This window comes from Carcharhinus amblyrhynchos, chromosome 3 (assembly GCF_965287045.1).
Source record: "Carcharhinus amblyrhynchos chromosome 3, sCarAmb.v2.hapA, whole genome shotgun sequence".
Lineage (NCBI taxonomy): Eukaryota > Metazoa > Chordata > Chondrichthyes > Carcharhiniformes > Carcharhinidae > Carcharhinus > Carcharhinus amblyrhynchos.
The window spans coordinates 238,195-262,995 of NC_137326.1; the positions used below are offsets into that span (position 1 = coordinate 238,195).

Consider the following 24,801-nt stretch of genomic DNA (forward strand, 5'->3'; position numbering starts at 1 on the left):
TCCACTGGAGTTTGCTTCCCGCCGCAACAGGTCCACAGCAGACACCATTTCCCTGCCCATTCACTCAACACTGGAACATCTGGACAACAAGGACTTGTGTCAGATTCCTTTTTATTGACCAGAGCTCAGCCTTCATTATCTTTATCCCAGCAATACTTATTTCCAATCTCCGTGGCCTAGGACTTGACTCCTCCCTCTGTGGCTGGATCTTGGATTTCATAACCCACAGACTACAATCAGTAACGATAGGTAATGACACCACCTCCATCGTTATCCTCAACACCGGTACCCCGCAAGGTTGTGTCCTCTGCTTCTTGCTCAATTCCTTATGGACTATGCGTGACCAAATTCCATTCCAACTCTATTTTCAAGTTTGCTGATGACTCACTGGTGCGTTGAACGTAAGAACGTAACATAAGAAGTAGGAGCAGGAGTAGGCCATCTAGCCCTTCGAGCCTGCCCTGCCATTCAATAAGATCGTGGCTGATCTGAAGTGGCTCAGTTCCACTTTCCCGCTTTCTCCCCATAACCCTTAATTCCCTTGCCTACCAAAAACCTATCTACCCGTGACTTAAATGTATTTAGTGAGGTAGCCTCCACCACTTCAACGGGCAGAGAATTCCAGAGATTCACCACCCTGTGAGTGAAGAAGTTCCTCCTCAACTCCGTTCTAAACTGCTTCCCCCTTATCTTGAGGCTGTGCCCTCTAGTCCTGCTGTCCTTTCTGAGCGGGAAGAATCTCTCTACCTCTACCCTATCCATCCCCTTCATTATCTTATACGTCTCTATAAGACCCCCCCTCATCCTTCTAAACGCCAACGAGTACAGACCCAGTCTATTTAGTCTCTCTTCATAGTCCAACCCCCTCATCTCCGGTATCAGCCTAGTGAACCTTCTCTGCACTCCCTCCACGGCCAAAATATCCTTGCACAAGTGCAGCGACCAAAACTGCACACAGTACTGCAGCTGCGGCCTCACCAGTGCCCTGTACAGTTGCAGCAAGACCTCCCTGCTTTTATATTCTATCCCCCTTGCTATAAAGGCCAGCATCCCATTCGCCTTCTTGATCACCTGCTGCACCTGCAGACTGGGTTTTTGCGACTCATGCACAAGGACCCCCAGGTCCCTCTGCACCATAGCATGCTGCAGCTTTTCGTCCTTTAAATAGTAATCCCCCCTACTATTATTCCTGCCAAAGTGGATAACCTCACACTTGCTAACATTGTACTCCATCTGCCAGGTCCTCGCCCACTCACTCAGCCTATCCAGATCCCTCTGCAGACTTTCCACACCCTCTGCACAATTTGCTTTTCCACTCATCTTTGTGTCATCAGCAAATTTCATCACCCTACACTCAGCCCCCTCCTCCAGATCATCTATATAAATGGTAAATAGTTGAGGCCCCAGCACCGATCCCTGCAGCACTCCACTAGTTACCAACCGCCAATCAGAATAGCACCCATTGATACCAACTCTCTGCCTCCTATTAGACAGCCAATCCTCTATCCACGCTAACACCTTACCCCCAACTCCATGCCCCCAACCTTCTGTAGCAACCTTTTGTGCGGCACCTTATCAAACACCTTCTGAAAATCGAGAAACGCCACATCCACCGGTTCCCCTCTGTTTGGTTCCCAAATAATGATGAGATGGATTACAGGAAGGAGATAGAGAATCTGGTGAACTGGTGTGATGACAAGAATCTCTCCCTCTGTCAGGAAAGTGAAAGCGACAACCATCGACTTCAGGAAATGTAGTGGAGGCCATGTCTCAACATCAGGTTAAAGTCCAACAGGTTTATTTGATAGCACGAGTTTCGGAGCACTGTTCCTTCATCAGGTGAGTGGGAGTTGGGTTCATAAACAGGGCATATATAGACACAAACTGAATTACCAGATAATGATTGGAATGTAAGTCTTAACAAGTAATCATGTCTTTACAGGTACAGACAATATGAGTGGAGAGAGGGTTAAGTACAGGTTAAAGAATTATCTCAAGCTAAGACAGTTAGTGACATTTTGCAAGCCCAGGCAAGTCGTGGGGGTTCCAGATAATGTGACATGAATCCAGAATCCCAGTTGAAGCTATCCTTGTGTGCAGAACTTGGCTATCAGTTTCTCTTTGATGAGTTTGCATTGTCGTGTGTCTTGAAGGCCACCTTGGAGAATGCTTAGCCAAAGATCAGTGGCTGAATGCCCTTGACTACTGAAGTCTTCCCTGACAGGAAGGTGATTGTCGTGCGGTGTCCAGTCATCTGTTGTCATGGCATCTGCATGGTCTCGTCAATATACCATGTCTCAGGGCATCCTTTCTCATCCTTATTCCTCCACTCCAGTGCTATAGTTAAGAAAGTCCATCAATGCCTCCACTTTCTCAGGAGGCTAAGGATATTCGGTATGTCCACTAAGACTCTCACCGATTTTTACAGATGCACCATAGAAAGCATCTTTTCTGCATGCATCACAGCTTGGTATGATTCCTGCTCTGACCAAGACTGCAAGAAACTACAAACAGTTGTGAACTTAGCCCAGTCCATCAGGCAAAACAGCCTCCCATGCATTGAATCCATCGACACTTCCCACTGCCTCAAGAAAGCAGCCAGCCTAATCAAGGACCACACGCATCCCAGACATGCTCTCTTCCACCTTCTTCCGTCAGGAGAAAAATATGAAAACGTGTAAAATTCTCCCCTGTTGCCATCAGAATTTTAAATGTTCCTATTCATATTAAGCTGATCTTTCTCTTCACCCCACTGATAACTGCAACACTATATTCTGCACCCTTTCCTTTTCCCCATGTACTCTTATGAATAGTATGGTTTGTCCATATAGCTCGCAATGTGTCCCAGTATGTGTGACAATCATAAATCAATTAGTTATCAGGCCCTGGAGATTTATTTGCCTTTGGTCCCATTAATTTCCCCAAAACCATATTGATTTCCTTCAGCTCCACACTAAAACTTGTGCTTCTCAGAATGGGTTGGAAAGTGCTGTCAAAGGAACCTTGCTGATTATTTTCTGAGTGAAACCTTAGTGAGTTGCTACGCGATATCTTATATTTAGTAAGCTGCTATTGTGCGTCTTTGATTGAGGGAGTGAATGTTGAATGTGGTAGGTGGGATGCCGATGAAGTGGGCAACTTTATCCTACGTCAAGCACCTTGAATGTTGTTGGAGCTCCACACGCTCTAGCGAGTGGGGATTATTCCATCACACTCCTGTCTTTAGCTTTGTGGACATGCTTTGGGGAATCAGGAGTGGAATTACCTCCCAAAGACTTCCCAGCATCTGACTTGCTCTTGTAACACAGTCTTTGTGTGGCAGGTAACGCCCAGAATGTTATAGTGGGAAGTCTGTATTGGTAATGCCATTGAATGTCAAGAGTGGCAGGGGTGTGGTTGAACTTCGTTGTTCAAGTTGATCTTATCCTCCGACTTGCGTGAAATGGATATTAATTGCCACCTATGAGTCCAAACTTGAATGTTGTCCAATTCTTGCTGATTGTTTATTGAAATTGTAATGCAATAATCCAGTTGTTAACTAGTTGTATACAGCACTAACTCCATGTACTGAACTTTAATTGCAGGAGACCCTGTGGAATGCAGTGCCTGGGTTGGACAGTGTGCACTTTACCTATTAATTATGATGTTAGAGAAGACTGTGGTGATTGTAGTGCTGCTGTTACCTCAGTGGAAGAAGGTTTGTATCTTTTGTCCTCTTCCTCGCCAGCCTTGACTTAAATTTACATTGTATATTTCTGAATTCTTCACTTGTTTGCGTAACTCATGAGCTCATTGAAGCGCACAGATTGCGAGTCGGTTGGGTATGGACAGGCAAAGGAAAATACTGTTTGATATAATCTGCTGCCACCAATCATTGGGATGTATGGCCTATATACCTGGCAATCATATAGGGCTTGTCAAAGCTATTCTGCAGAATAATGACTGCTCTGAACAGATCACTTGCTATATATTGCACAAACTCATGAATGAGTCTGAAAAATGCCCAGTCAACCTTGGAATACCCTGGAAGGCGAAAGTGTCTCAAACATTTGAGCAACAATTTAAGCTACCTGTTGCATGCTACATAAGAGGGCATGAAAAAGGACTTGCATACAGGATTAGAGAAAATCCTAAGATATTTTATAAATACATTATTTACGTATTCTGCTGGGACCTCTGCTGTTTGTGATATATATGTAAAGTGATTTGGAAGATGATGTAGCTGGTCTGATTATAAGTTTGCAGACGACGCAGAGATCCCTGGAGTTGCGGATGGTGATGAACATTGTCAGAGAATACAGCAGGATATGAACTGGAAAATTGGGTGGAGAAATGGCAGATGGAATTTAATCCAGATAATTGTGAAGTGATGCATTTTGGCAGATCTAATGCAGGGGGGAGCTATACAATAAATGGCAAAACCATCAGGAGTATAGACACAGAGGGATCTGGGTGTGCAAGTACACAGATCCTTAAAGGTGGCAGCACAGCTGGAAAAGGTGGTGAAGAAAGCTTATGGCATGCTTGCCTTTATTGGATGGGGCATAGAGTATAAAAGTTAGATTATGATGTTGCAGTTATATAGAATGTTGGTTAGGTCATATTTGGAATATTGCGTCCAGTTCTGGTTGCCACACTACCAGAAGGACATGGAGGCTTTGGAGAGAGTGCAGAAAAGGTTCACTACGATGTTGCCTGGTATGGAGGGTCTTAGCTATGTGATGAGATTGAATAAAATAGGGTTGCTCCCCCTAGAAAGGCAGAGGTTGAGGGGCAACCTAATAGCGGTTGATAAGATTATGAAGGGCATAGACAGGGTGAACAGTTGGAAGCTTTTTCCCAGGTCAGAAATGACAAACACAAGGAGTCACAAGTTCAAGGTAAAAGGGGGAAGGTTCAATACAGATATGTGGAGGACATATTTTACACACAGGGTGGTGGGGGCCTGGAATGCGCTCCATAGCAAAGTGGTTGAGGCAGAAAGGCAAGGATCATTTAAGACTTATCTAGATAGCCACATGAACAGACTGGGAATAGAGGAATACAAACAGATGGTCTAGTTAGGAACACGTCATTGGTGCAGGCTTGGAGGGCCGAAGGGTCTGTTCCTGTGCTGTATTGTTCTTTGTTCGTTATTAAAGGGAAGAAAGATGCTAACCAGATAAAGGGTAAAGCCCATTAGAGACCAAGGGTGTAATCTGTGTGTGAAACCGCAGAGTATTAGAAGGATGTTACTGAATACTTCTCATGGATCTTCACTCAGCAAAAGGAGAATGTAGGTATAGAATTCAGAAAAGGGCACAGTGAGGAACTTGCACAGTTTGACATAGGAAATGGGGAAGTATTGGAGGATCTGACAGGCTTACAAATGCACAAATCCCCTGGCCACCTCTACCCTATCCATCCCCTTCTTCATCTTATACGTCTCAATAAGATCCCCCCTCATCCTTCTAAACTCCAACGAGTACAAGCCCAGTCTATTCAGCTTCTCTTCATAATTCAACCCCCTCAACTCCGGTATCAGCCTAGTGAACCTCCTCTGCACTCCCTCCAAGGCCAAAATATCCTTGAGCAAGTGCAGCGACCAAAACTGCACACAGTACTCCAGCTGCGGCCTCACCAGTGCCCTGTACAGTTGAAGCAAGACCTCCCTACTTTTATATTCAATCCCCCTCGCTATGAAGGCGAGCATCCCATTCGCCTTCCTGATCACCTGCCGCACCTGTAGGCTGGGTTTTTGCGACTCATGCACAAGGACCCCCAGGTCCCTCTGCACCGTAGCATGCTGCAGCTTTTCGCTCTTTAAATAGTAGTCCCTCCTCCTATTATTCCTGCCAAAGTGGATAACCTCACACTTGCCAACATTGTATTCCATCTGCCAGGTCCTCGCCCACTCGCTCAGCCTATCTAGATCCCTCTGCAGACTTTCTACACCCTCCGCTCAATTTGCTTTTCCACTTAACTTTGTGTCATCAGCAAATTTCAAAACCCTACACTCAGCTCCCTCCTCCAGATCATCTATATAAATGGTAAATAGCTGAGGCCCCAGCACCGATCCCTGCGGCACTCCACTAGTCACCAATCGCCAATCCGAATAGCACCCATTGACACCTACTCTCTGCCTCCTATTTGACAGCCAATCCTCTATCCACGCTAACACCCTACCCCCAACTCCATGCCCCCTAACCTTCTGTAACAACCTTTTGTGCGGCACCTTGTCAAACGCCTTCTGAAAATCGAGAAATACATCCACCGCACTAGACACAACCTCATAGAATTCCAATAAATTCGTCAGACACGACTTCCCCTTAACAAATCCGTGCTGCGTCTGCTCTCTCAAACAATTCTTCCCAAGATGCCTCGCTAGGCTTGTACTCGTTAGTTTAGAAGAATGAGGGGAGATCTCATTGAGACGTATAAGATGATGAATGGGATGGATAGGATAGAGGTGGAGAGACTCTTCCCGCTCAAAAAAGACAGTAGGACTAGGGGGCACAGCCTCAAGATAAAGGGGAGGCGGTTTAGAACGGAGTTGAGGAGGAACTTCTTCACTCAAAGGGTGGTGAATCTCTGGAATTCTCTGCCTGTTGAAGTGGTGGAGGCTGCCTCGCTAAATATTTTTAAGAAGCGGGTTGATGGGTTCTTGATAAGAGAGGGGATTAAGGGTTATGGGGAGAGGGCGGGAAAGTGGAACTGAGCCACAACAGATCAGCCATGATCTTATTGAATGGCGGGGCAGGCTCGAAGGGCTAGATGGCCTACTCCTGCTCCTATTTCTTATGTTCTTATGTTCTTATTTCTTCTTTGATGACGGATTCGAGCATTTTTCCTACAACAGACGTTAAACTAACCAGCCTATAATTCCCTGCCTTTTGCCTGCTACCCTTTTTAAACAGCGGCGTAACATTAGCCGTTTTCCAATCTTCTGGCACTTCCCCGGAATCCAGCGAGGTTTGGAAAATAATCACTAAGGCATCCACTATCACCTCTGCCATTTCCTTCAGAACCCTGGGATGCATTCCATCCGGTCCTGGGGACTTGTCCACCATCAGTCCCGCTTGTCTGTCGAGCACTACCTCTCTATTGATAGTGATCGCATTCAGGCCCTCAACTCCTACTATCCTTCTATCTTTAATACCCAGCAAACTATTCGTGTCCTCCTCCGTGAAGACCGAAGCAAAAAACTTATTTAAGGCCTCAGCCATTTCCTCATCCCCCACCACTAAATCCCTCCTCTCATCCTCTAAGGGTCCAACGTTCACCCTAGCCAGCCTCCTCCTCTTTATATATTTATAAAAACTCTTACTATCCTTTTTTATATTTAGCGCTAGTTTAGCTTCATAGTCTATCCTTCCTTTCTTTATCAACTTCTTCGTCATTCTTTGTTGATTTTTAATCAACAAAGAATGAAGAAGAAGTACAGTAAGAAGTCTCACAACACCAGGTTAAAGTCCAACAGCTGTTAGACTTTAACCTGGGGTTGTGAGACCTCTTATTGTTGTTACCCCCATCCAATGCCAGCATCTCCGCGTCTTGGGGGGAAGTGTCAGAGAACTGGAGAATGGTTAACGTGGTTCCACTTTTCAAGAAGGGTGATAGAAATGAACAGGAAATTATAGTTCAGTGAGTTTCACGTCAGTGGTAGCGATTTGATTTGATTCAAAGTGTGTCCGGACAGAGGGATCCAGGTTCGTGAATTGCAGAAAGTCAATGTGCAGGTGTAATAAAAAAGGCAAATGGGATGTTGGCATTTATTGCAAAGAGACTGGAGTAAAAAAGTAGAGAAGTGTTGTTGCAATTGTATAGGGTGTAGGTGAGACCATATCTGGACTATTGTGTTCAGTTTTGGTCTCCTTATTTGAGGAAGAATGTGGTGGCACTAGAGGCAGCTCAAAAGAGGTTCACCACGTTGATTCCAAGGATGAAAGAGTTAATGTATGAGGAGAGATTGAAAAGTTGGGCATTAGAAGGACAAGAGGGGATTTGCTCAAGGTATGTAAAATTTTAAAAGGAATTGATAGAATAAATGTAGACCAAATGTTTCCTCTTATGGGGTAATCTGGAACAAGAAGTTACAGGTATAGGCTGATAAGTGGTAGATTTAAAACTGAGATGAAGAAGAATTACTTCTTGCAGAGGGTGATAAACTGTGGAACTCGCTGTCCCATAGCACGGTGGAGTCTGAATCTTTGAATGGTTTCAGGAAGGAGTTAGATATATTCCTAATTTTAAAAAAAGGGATAAGGGAATATGGGGAACAGATGGGGAGGCGGATTTGAGACCAGGGAAAGATCAGCCATGATCTGATTGAATGGCAGAGCAGGCTCAAAGGGTTGAATTTGCCTACTTACGTTGCATTTTCCTATGTTGCAATGATTTGATTTATTTTGGTCACATGTATTGGTATACAGTGAAAAGTATTGTTTCTTTTGCGCTATACAGACAAAGCATACTGTTCTTAGAGAACATGGGGACAGGGAAAGGAGGAAGTGCAGAATGTACTGTTACAGTCATAGCTAGGGAATAGAGAAAGATCAACTTAGTGTGAGGTACGTCCATTCAAAAGTCTGATGGCAGCAGAGAAGAAGCAATTATTATTACCTCAGACTTTTGAATCTTTTTCCCGATGGAAGAAGGCGAACGAGAGAATGCCTGGGGTGCGTGGGGTCTTTGATCACGCTGGCTACTTTGCTGAGGCAGCTGGATGTGTAGACAGAGTCAGTGGGTGGGAGGCTGGCTTGGGTGATAGACTGGGCTACATTCACAACCTTTCGTAGTTTCTTGCAGCCTTGCTCGCAGCAGAAGTCATACCAAGCTGTGATATATCCAGAAAGGATGCTTTCTACGTGGTGCATCTGAAAAGTTGGTGAGAGTCGTAGCAGGTGTGCTGAATTGCCTTAGCCTTCTTAGAAAGTAAATGCATTGGTGGGTTTTCTTAACTCTAGTGAACTGGTGTGGCAGCAATAATCTCTCCCTCCATGTCAACAAAACGAAGGAGATTGTCATCAACTGCAGGAAGTGTAAAGGAGAATATCCCCCTGTCTACATCAACAGGGATGAAGTAGAAAGAAAGCTTCAAGTTTTTAGGTGTCCAGATCACCAACAACCTGTCCTGGTTCCCCCATGTTGACACGATAGTTAAGAAAGCCCACCACTGCCTCTACTTTCTCAGAAGACTAAAGAAATTTGGCATATCAGCTATAACTGTCACCTTTACAGATGCACCACAGAAAGCATTCTTTCTGGTTATTATCACAGCTTGGTATGGCTCTTGCTCTGCCCCAAGACCGCAAGGACTTGCAAAAGGTCGTGAATATAGCCCAATCAATCATGCAAACCAGCCTCCCATCCATTGACTCTGTCCACGCTTCCCGCTGCCTTGGCAAAGCAGCCAGGATAATTGAATGTCCACGTACCCTGGACATTCTCTCTTTCACCTTCTTCCGTCAGGATAAAGATACAGAAGTCTGAGCTCACGTACCAACAGAGTCAAGAACAGCTTCTTCCCTGCTGCTTCAGATTTTTGAATGAACTTTGCATAAAATTGATCTTTCTCTACACCTAGCTATGATTGTAACGTTTGCTACGTTCTGCACTCTCTCGTTTTCTTCTCTATGAATGGTATGCTTTGTCTGTATGGCGCGCAAGAAACAATACTTTTCATTATATGTTAATACATGCGACAATAATAAATCAAATCAGTATCTCTTGTCGGGGTTGGTGAGCTGGACACCTACAAACTTGAAGTTCTTGACCATTTCCACTTTATCCTGTTGATGTAGACAGGGCCATGTCCTCCACTGTGCTTCCTGAGGTTGATGACTATCACATTCTTTTTACGGACGTTGGAGGGAGAGATTATTGTTGTCGCTCTAGTTCACCAGATTCTCTATCTGCAGCCAGCAAATTAGTGAGGATGAGATCCCTGTTATTGGTTCCTTCATCACCTGCTGTAAAGCCAGTCTAGCAGTATATCCTTTAGGGCCCAACCAGCTTGATCAGTATTGCTGCTGCTGAGCCATTCTCAGTGATGGATATTGAAATACCCCATCCAGAGTACATTTTGCACCCTTGCCACCCTCAGTGCTTCCTCCAACTGTTGTACAACATGGAGGAGTATTAATTCATCAGCCGAAGGAAGACAGAACATGGTAACCAATAAGAGGTTTCCCTACCCATGTTTAACCTGAAGCCATGAGACTTCATGGGGTCCAAAGTCCACGTTAAGGACTCCCAGGGCAACTCCCTCCCTACTATATACCACTGTGTCACCACCTCTGCTGGGTCTACCCGGCCAGTGAAACAGGGCATATCACGGGATGGTAATGGTGGTGTCTGGGGTGTTGTCTGTTAGTCATTCTTGCAGAATCATACCTATGTCACGCTGTTGCTTGACTACTCTATGAGACAGCTCTTCCAATTTTGGCACAAGGGTTGTTTGTTTTATTGGTGTCTGGGTTGATACCAGGTGATCATAGAACATAGAAAAGCTACAGCACAAACAGGCCCTTCGGCCCATAAGTTGCGCTGATCATATCTCTACCTACTAGGCTTACCTATAACGCTCGTTCCTATTAAGTCCCATGTACTCATCCAGAAGTCTATTAAAAGACCCTATCGAATTTGCCTCCACCACCACCAACGACAGCCGATTCCACTCATCCACCACCCTCTGAGTGAAAAACCTACCCCTGACATGTCCTCTGTACCTACTCCCCAGCATCCCAAACCTGTGTCCTCTTGTACAAACAAGAACAAAGAACAACCCAGCACGGGAAACAGGCCCTTCGGCCCAACGAGCCCGTGCCGCCACATCCTCCTACACCTATTCTACCCTGCGTGTCTACGAATGGAACCCCTAACTTAGCCAGATTCAGGGGAGAATAGTGTCGATTTGGTAAACCAATCAGCCTAAGAGCACATCTTTGGGGTGTGGGAGGAAACCGGAGCGCCCGGAGGAAACCCACGCAACCACAGGGAGAATGCTCAAACCCCCGCAGACACAGGCCCAAATCCATGTATCTGCACAGCTAGCAGTGCTAGTCACCAAGCTGTTGCGGCGCCCGTCTACCAGTCCAGGATCAAGCACACACACCGACACGAAGTACTAGGCCACTCCCGGAACCTCCAAGAGCAGCCCACGCACGACCCACCGTGTGTATGCCCCTCGTTTGACAACGAGGTGGACCTCCACCTGCGGAATAAAAAGACAAAAACGTTAACTTACAAGTCTGCATTTCCGGTGTCTCCTGAGGTTCTGACCTTATTTAATAGCCCCTACTATAACCCTCCATCCTCGTTTCACTCATGTCTGTCTAACTGAACCTTAAACGAGTCCAACGTTCCTGCCTCCACCACCCTACTCGGTAGCGCGTTCCATACCCCCACAACTCTCTGCGTAAAGAACCTTCCTCTCACATCCAAATTATACCTCTTCCCCCCTCACCCTTAAATCATGACCTCTCGTATTTGTACCCAGTCTAGGGAGCAGTCTCTCACTATTGACTCTATCTATTCCCTTCAGTATCTTATATACCTCTATCATGTCCCCCCTCAACCTCCGTCTTTCCAAGGAGAAAAGTCCCAGTTTCTCCAACCTTTCCTCGTAAACCAGCCCCTCCATGCCAGGCAACATCCTGGTAAACCTCCTCTGAACCCTCTCCAGAGCCTCCACGTCCTTCCGGTAGTAAGGTGACCAGAACTGGACGCAGTACTCCAAATGCGGTCTAACCAACGTTCTAAACAACTGAAGCATTAGACGGCAGCTTTTATACTCTATACCCCTTCCTATAAAGGCTAGCATTCCATAAGCCTTCCTAACAACCTTCTCCACTTGTGTCGCAACCTTCATGGATTTGTGAACCTGCACTCCCAGGTCCCTCTGTATTTCTATACTCCTAATCGGTCTACCTTTTATCACATAGCTCCTCTCTGCATTATTCCTTCCAAAATGCATCACCTCGCATTTGTCAGGATTAAATTCCATCTGCCACCTATCTGCCCAATGCACCAACCTATCTATATCCTGTTGTATCACCTGACATTCCACTTCAGTACACGCCAACCCTGCCATCTTGGTGTCATCTGCAAACACCTACGCTCTCTTCCAAGTCATTTATGTATACTACAAAGAGGAGAGGTCCCAGTACTGAGCCCTGCAGCACACCACTGGTCACTGGCCTCCAGTCCGAAAAGGTCCCCTCGACAACTACCCTCTGTCTCCTATTGCCCAGTAAAAAGTCTGACAACACCAGGTTTTAGTCCAACCTATTTATTTGATAATATTCTCACAAGCTTTCGAGGGGACAGCCTCTTCGTCAGGTGAATGGAGAGTTCTGGCCTCAGACAGAGCATATAAAGCACAGACAGTTTAGAGATTACTGATTAAAATGCGAATCCTTACACCTAACCTGCTGTTCAAGACCTGAAGTGGCTGACAATGTGAGTGGTAGGAGCACTGATCACAGTTTAAAGAGATGTGTATTGTCTCCAGACAGTACAGTAAGTGAGGTTTTGCAAACCCAGGCAAGTCACGGGGGTTACAGATAGTGCGACATGAACCCAAGATCCCTGTTGAGACCGTCCTCATGTGTGTGACTTGCCTGGGTTTGCAAAACCTCACTTACTGTACTGTCTGGAGACAATACACATCTCTTTAAACTGTGATCAGTGCTCCTACCACTCACATTGTCAGCCACTTCAGGTCTTGAACAGCAGGTTAGGTGTAAGGATTCGCATTTTAATCAGTAATCTCTAAACTGTCTGTGCTTTATATGCTCTGTCTGAGGCCAGAACTCTCCATTCACCTGACGAAGAGGCTGTCCCCTCGAAAGCTTGTGAGAATATTATCAAATAAATAGGTTGGACTAAAACCTGGTGTTGTCAGACTTTTTACTGTGTTTACGCCAGTCCAACGCCGGCATACCCACATCATGACTCCTATTGCCCAGCCAGTTCTCAATCCACCTAGCTACCTGACCTCGTATCCCATGCGCCTTAACCTTTTCTACCAGCCTACCATGAGGGACTTTGTCAAACGCCTTACTGAAATCCATATAGATGACATCAATGGCTCTTCCATCGTCAACCGTTTTTGTCACCTCCTCAAAGAATTCCACCAGATTCGTAAGGCAAGACCTCCCTCTAACAAAGCCATGCTGCGTATCCCTAATCAGATCGCAACGCTCCAAATGTTCATACGTCCTACCCCTAAGTATTTTTTCCATTAATTTCCCTACCACCGATGTCAAACTCACCGGTCTATAATTTCCAGGGTTATCCCTACTACCTTTTTTAAACAGCGGTACCACATTTGCTACCCTCCAGTCTTCTGGGACCTCACCTGTGTCCAAAGAAGAGACAAAGATTTGCGCCAGAGGCCCAGCAATTTCATCTTTCACCTCCCTAAGCAGCCTGGGATAAATACCATCAGGCCCCGGAGCTTTATCCGTCCTTACGCTACCTAAAAGCCCTAGCACTTCCTCCCTCGTAATAGATATTTCCTGCAACTGATCCTCAGCTCCCTCCAAGAGACCGCACGATTCCGAACCCCTCTCCTTCGTGAATACCGACGCAAAGTATTCATTCAGGAGTTCCCCCATTCCCTCCGACTCAATACATAACTCCCCACTTTTGTCCCTAAGAGGACCAATTTTCCCTCTAACTACTCTCTTGCTCCTAATATAGGAATAAAATGCCTTTGGATTTTCCTTAATCCTACCAGCCAAAGCCATTTCATGCCCTCTCTTTGCCCTTCTAATTCCCCTTTTTAGCTCCCTCCTACTCTCCCTATATTCCTCCAGCGCACTCTCTGTACCCAGTTGTTTCGACTTAACATACGCCTCCCTCTTCTTCCTGACCAAGTCTTCAATACCCCCTGTAATCCATGGCTCTCTAATCCTACCTTTCCCATCCTTCCGCTTAACCGGAACATACCTCCCCTGCAACCATTTCATTTTGCCCTTAAAAGCCTCCCACTTGCCAACCGTGGACTTTCCAGCTAACAGTCCCTCCCAATCAGTGTCCTGCAGCTCCCTCCTAATCCTGCTATAGCTCGCCTTTCCCCAGTTCAGCACACTCCCGTTCGGCCGGCACTCGTCCCTTTCCATTTTTATCCTAAAGTAGATGGACTTGTGGTCACTGTTAGCCACATGTTCGCCTACCTCTACCTCAACCACCTGCCCTGGCTCATTACCCAACACTAAATCCAGTATAGCCCCTCCCCTAGTCGGGCTAGTTACATACTGCTCTAGAGACCCTTCCAAAACACATTTCACAAACTCCTCTCCCTCCGTACCCCCAGCTCTAGGCCCCCTCCAGTTCACTCCAGGTAGATTAAAGTCACCCACTACAACCACCCTATTCTTCCTGCACCTATCCAAAATGCCCCTGCAAATGCCTTCCTCCACTGACCTCGGGCTGTTGGGTGGCCTATAGTACACCCCTAGCAACGTAATCTCTCCCTTTTTATTTCTCAACTCCACCCACAGTGACTCAATCCCTATCTCTTCCATATTATCCTCCCTCTGCACTACTGTGATGTTCTCCTTTACTGTGCCGCCCCTCCACCTCTCTTCAACCCTCCTCTGTCACACCTAAAACACTTGTACCCAGGAACATTCAGCTGCCAGTCCTGCCCTTCCCGTAACCACATCTCCATTACAGCCACCACATCTAACTTCCTCACAAACATCAAGGCCCTAAGCTCATCCGTTTTCCCTGTCACACTCCTAGCATTGAAACAGACACAGTTCAACCCACGAGTGTCCCTTGGAACCTCCTTCTCCCTGACAATTTTCCTTTCACCCGACTCTCTCCCAGCCACATCCCCACCCTCCCCCCTCCCTATTAGTTTAAACCATTCCTAAACACCCCAGCTAACCTTCCCGCTATGACACTAGTTCCCCTCCCATTCAAATTCTCCCCACCCCTCCTGTACAGTTGCCCTTCTCTCCTAAATACCTCCCAGTGATCCACAAAAGTAAAGCCCTCTACCCTACACCAATCCCTCAACCATGCATTCAGCTGCATGATCTCGTCATTCTTTGCCCTGCTGGTACTGGGCAGCAGAGAGTGCCACCCTGGAGGTCCTGCTCTTTAGTTTGGACCCCAACTCCCTAAATTGCCTACGGACCTCTACCCTACTCCTCCTTCCTATGTCCCCCTCCCCTACGTGTACTATAACCTTAGCCTGTGCCCCCTCCCCTTTCAAAATTCCCTCTACCCTTTCTGTTACATCCTTTACCCCTGCTCCAGGGAGGCAGACCACCATCCTGGAGTCACGCCTCTGTCCACAGAACCTCCTATCGATACCTCTGACCCTCCCATCCCCTACCACTATCACCTTGCCAGCCCCCTTCTGTCCCTCTAAGTCAGTCTCCCCCTTCCTGCCTATCTTTCTGTGCCCCTGTCGATGAACACTGGGGGGCCTCTGGGGAGGCCGGGGGACCCTGACTACTCTTCTTCTTCCTCTTTCTCCTCCTAACAGTCGTCCACCCTTCCTGCTCTTCAGCCCTTGGGACCTCTTCCTGCTCATCGTTCCTAGCCATTAACTCCTCGTTTTCCCTGACTAGAAACGCATCTTCCAGACGCCCCTCGAGTTGCCTGACCCGGGCCCTCAAGCGCTGCAGTTCTAAACATTTAGTACAGATGTGGACCTTGGGAACACGTGACGCCACCAAGAACTGCCACATGCAGCACCTGACACAGCTTATATTCCTCCCTATATTCCCTGCCATGTCCCAACCTCCTGTAAGCGCCAAAAGATAGAAATGTACAACGCCCCTTCTCCAAGCCTGCTCTCTCCTAAGCCCAGCGAGCCAAAGCCCTTCTCACTCAGCTCCCACTCACTCCGCTGCCTGCTGTGTGCTGCTACCCCTTTTTGTGGCAGCCATTTCAGCCCTGGGAAAAAGCCTCTGAGAATCCACCAGATCAATACCTCTCAACTTCTTATACACTTCTATCAGGTCACGTCTCATCCTTTGTTTCTCCAAGGAGAAAAGACCGAGCTCTCTCAACCTATCCTCATAAGGCATGCCACCCAATCCAAGCAACATCCTTGTAAATCTCCTCTGCACCCTTTCAATGGCTTCCATATCCTTCCTGTAATGAGGTGATCAGAACTGAGCACAGTACTCCAAGTGGGGTCTGACCAGGGTCTTATAAAGCTGCAGCATTATCTTCCAACTCCTAACCTCAATTCCTCGATTTGATGAAGGCCAATACACCATACGCCTTCTTAACCACATCCTCTACCTGTGAAGCCAATTTGAGAGTCCTATGAACCCTGATCTTTGACAAGTTCCCTCGTGGAAGGCTGATAAAGAAGGTACATAAGAACATAAGAAATAGGAGCAGGAGTAGGCCAACTAGCTCTTCGAGGCTGCCCTGCCATTCAATAAGATCATGGCTGATCTGAAGTGGCTCAGTTCCACTTTCCCGCTTTCTCCCCATAACCCTTAATTCCCCTATCAAAAACCTATCTACCCGTGACTTAAATATATTTAGAGAGGTAGCCTCCACCACTTCAACGGGCAGAGAATTCCAGATTCACCACCCTTTGAGTGAAGAAGTTCCTACTCAACTCTGATCTCAACTGCGCCCCCCTTATCTTGAGGCTGTGTCCTCTAGTCCTGCTATCCTTTCTAAGCGGGAAGAATCTCTCTACCTCTACCCTATCCATCCCCTTCATTCTCTTATACACCTCTATAAGAACGAGTACACTATCAAGGGCAGGAGTCTTAGCTGTGTTGAAGAGCAGAAGGATCTTGGGGTCCGGGTCCACAGGACTCTTAAATTGGCCTCGCAGGTGAAGGATGTGGTCAAGAAGGCGTATGGTGTACTGGCCTTCATTAATCGAGGGATTGAGTTTAGGAGTCGGGAGGTAATGCTGCAACTTTATAAGTCCCTTGTCAGGCCCCACTTGGAGTACTGTGCGCAGTTCTGGTCGCCTCACTATAGGAAGGACGTGGAAGCTATTGAAAGGGTGCAGAGGAAATTTACAAGGATGTTGCCTGGATTGGGAGGCATGCCTTATGAAGATAGGTTGAGGGAGCTGGGACTCTTCTCCCTGGAGAGACGTAGGTTGAGAGGCGACCGGATAGAAGTTTATAAAATGTTGAGAGGAATAGATAGGGTGGATTCTTAGAGGCTATTTCCCCGGGTTGAAATGGTCGCTACGAGAGGACACAGATTTAAGGTGCAGGGAAGCAAGTACAGAGGTGATGTTAGGGGTAAGTTTTTCACTCAGAGGGTGGTGAGTGAATGGAATCGGCTGCCGTCAGTGGTGGTGGAGGCGCACTCACTGGGGTCTTTTAAAAGACTTCTGGATGAGTATATGGGATTTAATGGGATTGGGGGTTATAGATAGGTCTATGGATTGGTAGGTATTGATGTGATCGGCGCAACTTGTGGGCCGAAGGGCCTGTTTGTGCTGTAGTGTTCTATGTTCTATGTTCTAAGATCCTCCCTCATCCTTCTAAACTCCAACGCGTACAGACCCAGTCTATTTAGTCTCTCTTCATAGTCCAACCCCCTCATCTCCGGTATCAGCCTAGTGAACCTCCTCTGCACTCCCTCCAAGGCCAGCACATCCTTCTGCAAGTGCAGCGACCAAAACTGCACACGGTACTCCAGTTGCAGCCTCACCAGTACCCTGTACAGTTGCAGCAAGACCTCCCTACTTTTATATTCTATCCCCCTCGCTATAAAGGCCAACATTCCATTCGCCTTCTTGATCACCTGCTGCACCTGCAGACTGGGTTTTTGCGACTCGTGCACAAGGACCCCCAGGTCCCTCTGCACCGTAGCATGCTGCAGCTTTTTGCCTTTTAAATAATAATCCCACCTACTATTATTTCTGCCAAAGTGGATAACCTCACACTTGCTAACATTATACTCCATCTGCCAGGTCCTCACCCACTCGCTCAGCCTATCCAGATCTCTCTGCAGGCTTTCCACACCCTCCACGCAATTTGCTTTTCCACTCATCTTCGTCACCCTACACTCAGCTCCCTCCTCCAGATCATCTATATAAATGGTAAATAGTTGAGGCCCCAGCACTGATCCCTGCGGCACTCCGCTAGTCACCAACCGCCAACCAGAATAGCACCCGTTGATACCAACTCTCTGCTTCCTATTAGACAGCCAATCCTCTATCCACGCTAACACCTTACCCCCAACTCTGTGCACCCTAACCTTCCGTAGCAACCTTTTGTGAGGCACCTTATCAAACGCCTTTTGGAAATCTAAAAACACCACATCCACCTGTTCCCCTCTGTCTACCGCACTAGTCACACCCTCATAGAAATCCAATAAATTCGTCAAACACGACTTCCCTTTAATGAATCCATGCAGCGTCTGCTCGATCAAACCATTCTTTTCTAGGTGACTCGCTATTTCTTCTTTGATGACGGATTCTGGCATTTTTTCAACTACAGGCATTAAACTAACTGGCCTATAATTCCCTGCCTTTTGTCTGCTACCTTTTTTAAACAGCGGCGTAACATTAGCCATTTTCCAATCTTCTGGCAGTTCCCCGGAGTCCAGCGAATTTTGATAAATAATTACTCAGGCATCCACTATCATCTCTACCGTTTCTTTCAGAACCCTGGGATGCATTCCATCCAGTCCTGGGGACTTGTACACCTTCAGTCCCATTAGTCTATCAAGCACTACCTCTCTAGTGACAGTAATCACACTTTGGCTCTCAACTCCTACCATCCTTCTTTCTTTAATATCCGGCAAACTATTCGTGTCCTGCTCCGTGAAGACCGAGGCAAAAAACTTATTTAAAGCCGCAGCCATTTCTTCATCTCCCACTGTTAAATCCCTCCTCTCATCCTCCAAGGGTCCAACATTCACTCTAGCCAGCCTCCTCTTCTTTATATATTTGTAAAAACTTTTACTGTCATTTTTTATATTTAGTGCTAGTTTAGCTTCATACTCTAACTTGGTTTGTTCTCATACTCTTCATACAAACTTGGTACTCTATACCCCATCCTATAAAGGCAAGCGTACCATGTGCCGCCTTCGACACCTTCTCCACCTGTGCTGCCACCTTCAGGGATTTGTGGACTTGCACACCTAGGTCCCTCTGTGTGTCTGTACTCTTGATGGCCCTGCCATTTATTGTATAGCTCCCCCCGACATTAGTTATTCCAAAATGCATCACCTCGCATTTATCTGGATTAAATTCCATCTGCCATTTCTCCACCCGATTTTCCAGCCTATCTATATCCTGCTGAATTGTTCGACAATGTTCATAGCTATCCGCAAGTCCAGCCATCTTCGTGTCATCCGCAAACTTACTGATCACATCAGTTACACCTTCCAGATCATTCATATATATATTACAAATAGCAGAGGTCCTAGTACAGAGCCCTGCGGAACACCACTGGTCACAGACCTTCAGTGGGAAAAAGACCCTTCGACTGTTACCCTCTGTCTCCTGTGGCCAAGCCAGTTCTCTATCCATCTAGCCACCTCTCCTTGTATCCCATGAGCCTTAACCTTCTTGACTAACCTACCATGAGGGACTTTGTCAAACGCCTTACTGAAATCCATGTAGACGACATCCACGGCCCTTACTTCATCAACCGTTTTTGTCATCTCCTCAAAAATCTCCACCAAATTTGTAAGGCACGACCTCCCTCTTACAAAGCCATGCTGTCTGTCACTAATGAGATTGTTCTGTACTAAATGCGCATACATCCTATCTCTAAGAATCCTCTCCAACAACTTCCCCACCATGGACGTTAAGCTCACTGGCCTATAAATACCCAGGTTATCCCTGCTACCCTTCTTAAATAACTGTACCACATTCGCTATCCTGCAAACCTCAGGGACCTCACCTGTGTCTAGTGAAGAGACAAAGATTTCCGTCAGAGGCCCAGCAATTTCATCTCTTGTCTCCCTGATTGGACAAACGTGGTTTGTTTTCACTTAGGAATTAGGAGCAGAAATAGGCAAATTCAGCCCTTCAAACCTGTTAGAGTCATAGAGGTTTACAGCAGCATGGAAACAGGCCCTTCGGCCCAACTTATCCATGCTGCCATTTTATTTTTCAACCCTGAAACTAATCCCAATTGCCCACATTTAGCCCACATCCCTCTATACCCATCTTATCCATGTAACTAAATGCTTTTTAAAAGACAAAATTTTACTTGCCTCTACTACTACCTCTGGCAGCTTATGGAAGCTGTGAGCTTTTGACACTCAACACCCTCTGTGAAAAAATTGCCCCTCTGGACACTTTTGTACCTCTCCCCTCTCACCTCAAACCTCTGTCTTCTTGTTTTAGACTCCCCTATCTTTGAGAAAAGGTATTGACTATCTACCTTATCTATGCTCCTCATTATTTTATTGACCTCTCTAAGGTCATCCCTCAGCCTCATGTGCTCCAGAGAAAAAAGTCCCAGTCTATCCAGCCTGTCAAGTCCCTAGTAAAGCTTTTCTGCACTCTTTCTTGTTTAATAGTATCCTTTCCATAGTAGGGTGACCAGAACTGTACACAGTATTCCAAGTGTGGCCTTACCAATGTCTTGTACAACTTCAACAAGATGTCCCAACTCCTGTATTCAATGTTCTGACCAATGAAACCAAGCATGCTGAATGCTTTCTTCACCACTCTGTCCACCTGTGATTCCACTTTTAAGGAGCTATGAACATGTACCCCTAGATCTCTTTGTTCTGTAATTTTCCCCAATGCCCTACCATTAACTGAGTAAGTCCTGCCTTGGTTCAATCTAACAAAATGCATCACCTCGCATTTGTCTAAATTAAACTCCATTTGCCATTCGTCAGCCCACTGGCCCAATTAATCAAGATCCCATTGCAGTTGGAGATAACTTTCTTCACTGTCCACTATGCCACCAATGTTGGTGTCATCTGCAAACTTACTAACCATGCCCCCTATATTCTAATCCAAATCATTAATATAAATGACAAATAACAGTGAACCCAGCACTATTCAATCAGATCATGGCGGATCTCTCCCCAATCTCAAAGCCACCTACCTACCTGTTCCCCATATCCTTTTAACCAGTTTTGTATGACAAAATATCTAACTCCTTTTTGAAACCATTTAATGATTTGGATTCCACCATGCTACGAGGCTGTGAGTTCCACAAATTCTCCACACTCTGCAAGAAGTATTTCTTCCTCTTTTCAGTATTAAACCTATACATAAGAACATAAGAACATAAGAAATAGGAGCAGGAGTAGGCCATCTAGCCCTTCGAGCCTGCCCCGCCATTCAATAAGATCATGGCTGATCTGTTGTGGCTCAGTTCCACTTTCCCGCCCTCTCCCCATAACCCTTAATCCCCTCTCTTATCAAAAACCCATCAACCCGCTTCTTAAAAATATTTAGCGAGGCAGCCTCCACCACTTCAACGGGCAGAGAATTCCAGAGATTCACCACCCTTTGAGTGAAGAAGTTCCTCCTCAACTCCGTTCTAAACCGCCTCCCCTTTATCTTGAGGCTGTGCCCCCTAGTCCTACTGTCTTTTTTGAGCGGGAAGAGTCTCTCCACCTCTATCCTATCCATCCCATTCATCATCTTATACGTCTCAATGAGATCTCCTCTCATTCTTCTAAACTCTAGCGAGTACAAGCCTAGTTTATTCAGCCTCTCCTCATAGCTCAACCCCCTCAACTCCGGTATCAGCCTAGTAAACCTCCTCTGCACTCCCTCCAGGGCCAAAATATCCTTGCGCAGGTGCGGCGCCCAAAACTGCACACAGTACTCCAGCTGCGGCCTCACCAATGCCCTATACAGCTGCAGCAAGACCTCCCTACTTTTATATTCAATCCCCCTCGCTATGAAGGCCAGCATCCCATTCGCCTTCCTGACCACCTGCTGCACCTGCAAGCTGGGTTTTTGCGACTCATGCACAAGGACCCCGAGGTCCCTCTGCACCGTCGCCTGCTGCAGTTTTTCGCCACGTAAGTAATAGTCCTTCCTACCATTCTTCCTACCAAAGTGGACCACCTCACACTTGCCAACATTAAATTCCATTTGCCATTTCCTGGCCCATTCGCCCAGCCTATCTAGATCCTTCTGCAGACTCTCCACACCCTCCGCACAATTTGCCTTTCCCCCAATCTTGGTGTCATCAGCAAATTTCGACACCCTGCACTCGGTTCCCTCCTCCAGATCATCTATATAAATGGTAAATAGCTGAGGCCCCAGCACCGACCCCTGGGGCACCCCACTAGTCACCAACCGCCAATCCGAATAGCACCCATTGACCCCCACTCTCTGCCTCCTATTTGACAACCAATCCTTTATCCACGCTAACACCCTACCCCCAACTCCATGTCCCCTGACCTTCTGCAATAACCTACCTGTAACTACTTGTTCTAGATTACCCCAAAAGAGGAAACACTTGGTCTATGTTTACTCTATCAATTCCTTTTAGAATTTTATATACTTTGATCAGGTCCTCTCTCATCCTTCTAAACTCCAGCAGGTATAAGCCCAAACTGTTTACTTACCATATTAGTCAACCCTTTCAATACTGGAATCAATCTGGTGAACCTTCTCCAAACTGCCTCCAATGACACCACATCTTTCCTCAGGTAAGGAGACCAATACTCCAGATTTGGTCTCACCAACACCATATACGTTTATGTTTATAAGTTTAGGTATTAGTGTCACTTGTAGGCTCACATTAACAATGCAATGAAGTTACTATGAAAATCCCCAAGTTGCCACACTCCGGCGCCTCTTCGGGTACACTGAAGGAGAATTTAGCACAGCCAATGCACCTATCCTGCACGTCTTTCAGACTGAGTGTTGAAACTGGAGTACCTGGAGGGAACCCATGCAGACACAGAAGAACATGCATACTCTACACAGACAGTGACTCAAGCTGGGAATCGCATTTGGGTTCCTGACACTGAGGCAACAGCGCTAACTGCTGTGCCATCGTGCCACAACACTTCTCTACATTTATGCTCCTGTCCTTTTGCAATAAATGCCAACATTCCATTTTCTTTTTTTTTGTTTCATAGTGTATCTGCATTACCAACTTTCTGCTTTTCTTTTTTTCTTTCACTTGAACATCAGAGGCTGAGGGGTGACCTGATAGAAGTTAACAAAATTGAGCGGCATAGATAGCCGGAGACTTTTTCCCAGGATTGAAATCTCAATTACTAGAGGACATAGATTTAAGGTAAAAGGGCGAAAGTTTAAGGGAAATGAGAGGCAAGTTTTTTTACACAGAGGCTGTTAAGTGCCTGGGATGTGCTGGCAGAGGAGATGGTAGAAGCAGCTACAATACCAATGTTTCAGAGGCATCTTGACAGATACATGAATAGGCAGGGATTAAAGAAATACAGACCACTGAAAGACAAAATGTCTTTAGTTTAGAAAGGCATCATGTGTCGGCACAGACTTGGTAGGCCAAAGGGTTTGTTCCTGTGCTGTACCGTTGTTTGTTCCTTGTTTCAGTGTTCTTTGTAATTGAGAAGGCCAGTGCAATGTTGGCCCTTACTTAAAAGGGAATGACGTGTAAAAATAAGGAAGTTTTACTAAAACTATAGAGAATACTAGTTAGGCCAGCTTTAAGCTCCAAGGAAAGATATAATAGCATCAGAGACAGTCCAGAAAAGGTTAATTAGATTCCTCCTGAGTATGGAGGGAAGGTTAAGTACATTGGGCCTATACTTATTGGAGCTTAGAAGAATTCTAAGGAGATTTAGGATGGGGTGAAGTGGGAGTGGCAGGAGATTGTGGGTGTGGTGGTCAGTAACATTGGCCATGGAAGGCAATTGCAGTTTATGTGATCAGTGATGTCAGCATTCAAAGGAAATTTTTGATATACTATTGTCACATGTATTAGTATATAGTGAAAAGTATTGTTTCCTGCGGCGATACAGATAAAGCATGCCATTCATAGAGGAGAAGAAAAGTCTATTCATTAGCATCACAAATAGGCTCCTAGTGAAGTTACCATGAAAATCCACTGGTTGCCACACTCTGGTGTCTGTTCTGGTACACTGAGGGAGAATTTAGCATAATCAATGCACCTAACCATACTACTTTCAGCCTATGGGAGGAAACCGGAGCACCCAGAGGAAACCCACATTGAAACGAACAGGTTGTTGGCCATCTGGACACCTAGAAACTTGAAGCTTTTGATCATTTGTGGTTGTATTGTGAAAGGAGGTCATGGGAGTAATTTTGCTTGGTGAAATAAGCTTTTCATCATTTGTGCCCTGTCTTTCTTATTGTTTACAGGTGGCCTTGCTGAATCCAATCCAGAACCCACAGTTGGAATTGGCAATTGTGATGCTTATAGTTCCTTTTTTTGTCAATGTAAGTAGTCCTTACAAACTGGCCTTTATTGAGCGAATTGACCGTGAACTGAGCCATTTCAATGCGTTTGTCATTTCTGCCAGAGATTGTTTTGACATAGAGAATAACGTTTTTTAAATATCCATACACACTTTGAAGTAGAAATATTTAGTTTCTTGAAACTACTCATTTTATATTTAATACCATGATCACACGAAACAACGTTGGTCATTGGGTATAAAGGGCCCTTTATTTTGACAAGGTGCAGATATACTGAATGAGCAATTCCTCCTGAATACACTCAACAAATTTCTCTCCATCCAAGCCCCTAATACTATGGCTGTCCCAGTCAATGTTGGGAAAATTAAAGCCCCCTACTATTACCACCCTTTTTTCTGGCACAATAGCAAAATGGGTAAGAGGGCCAATCCATTACTTACAAAGGAAATTAGAGATAGTATCCGATCCAAGGAAGAAGCGTATAGATTGGCCAAGAAAAA

The 24,801-nt window shown here is 45.9% G+C and overlaps 1 protein-coding gene across 1 annotated transcript in view; it reads left to right on the top strand.

The window, feature by feature from the left end:
• The window catches only part of stimate (STIM activating enhance), a 222,650-nt gene that overhangs the window by 96,744 nt on the left and 101,105 nt on the right, over positions 1 to 24,801 (top strand). The window contains exons 5-6 of the mRNA XM_080218591.1: positions 3,585 to 3,697; positions 24,245 to 24,322. Coding sequence (XP_080074717.1) covers positions 3,585 to 3,697; positions 24,245 to 24,322 — 191 coding nt within the window. The remainder of the gene's footprint in view (positions 1 to 3,584; positions 3,698 to 24,244; positions 24,323 to 24,801) is intronic.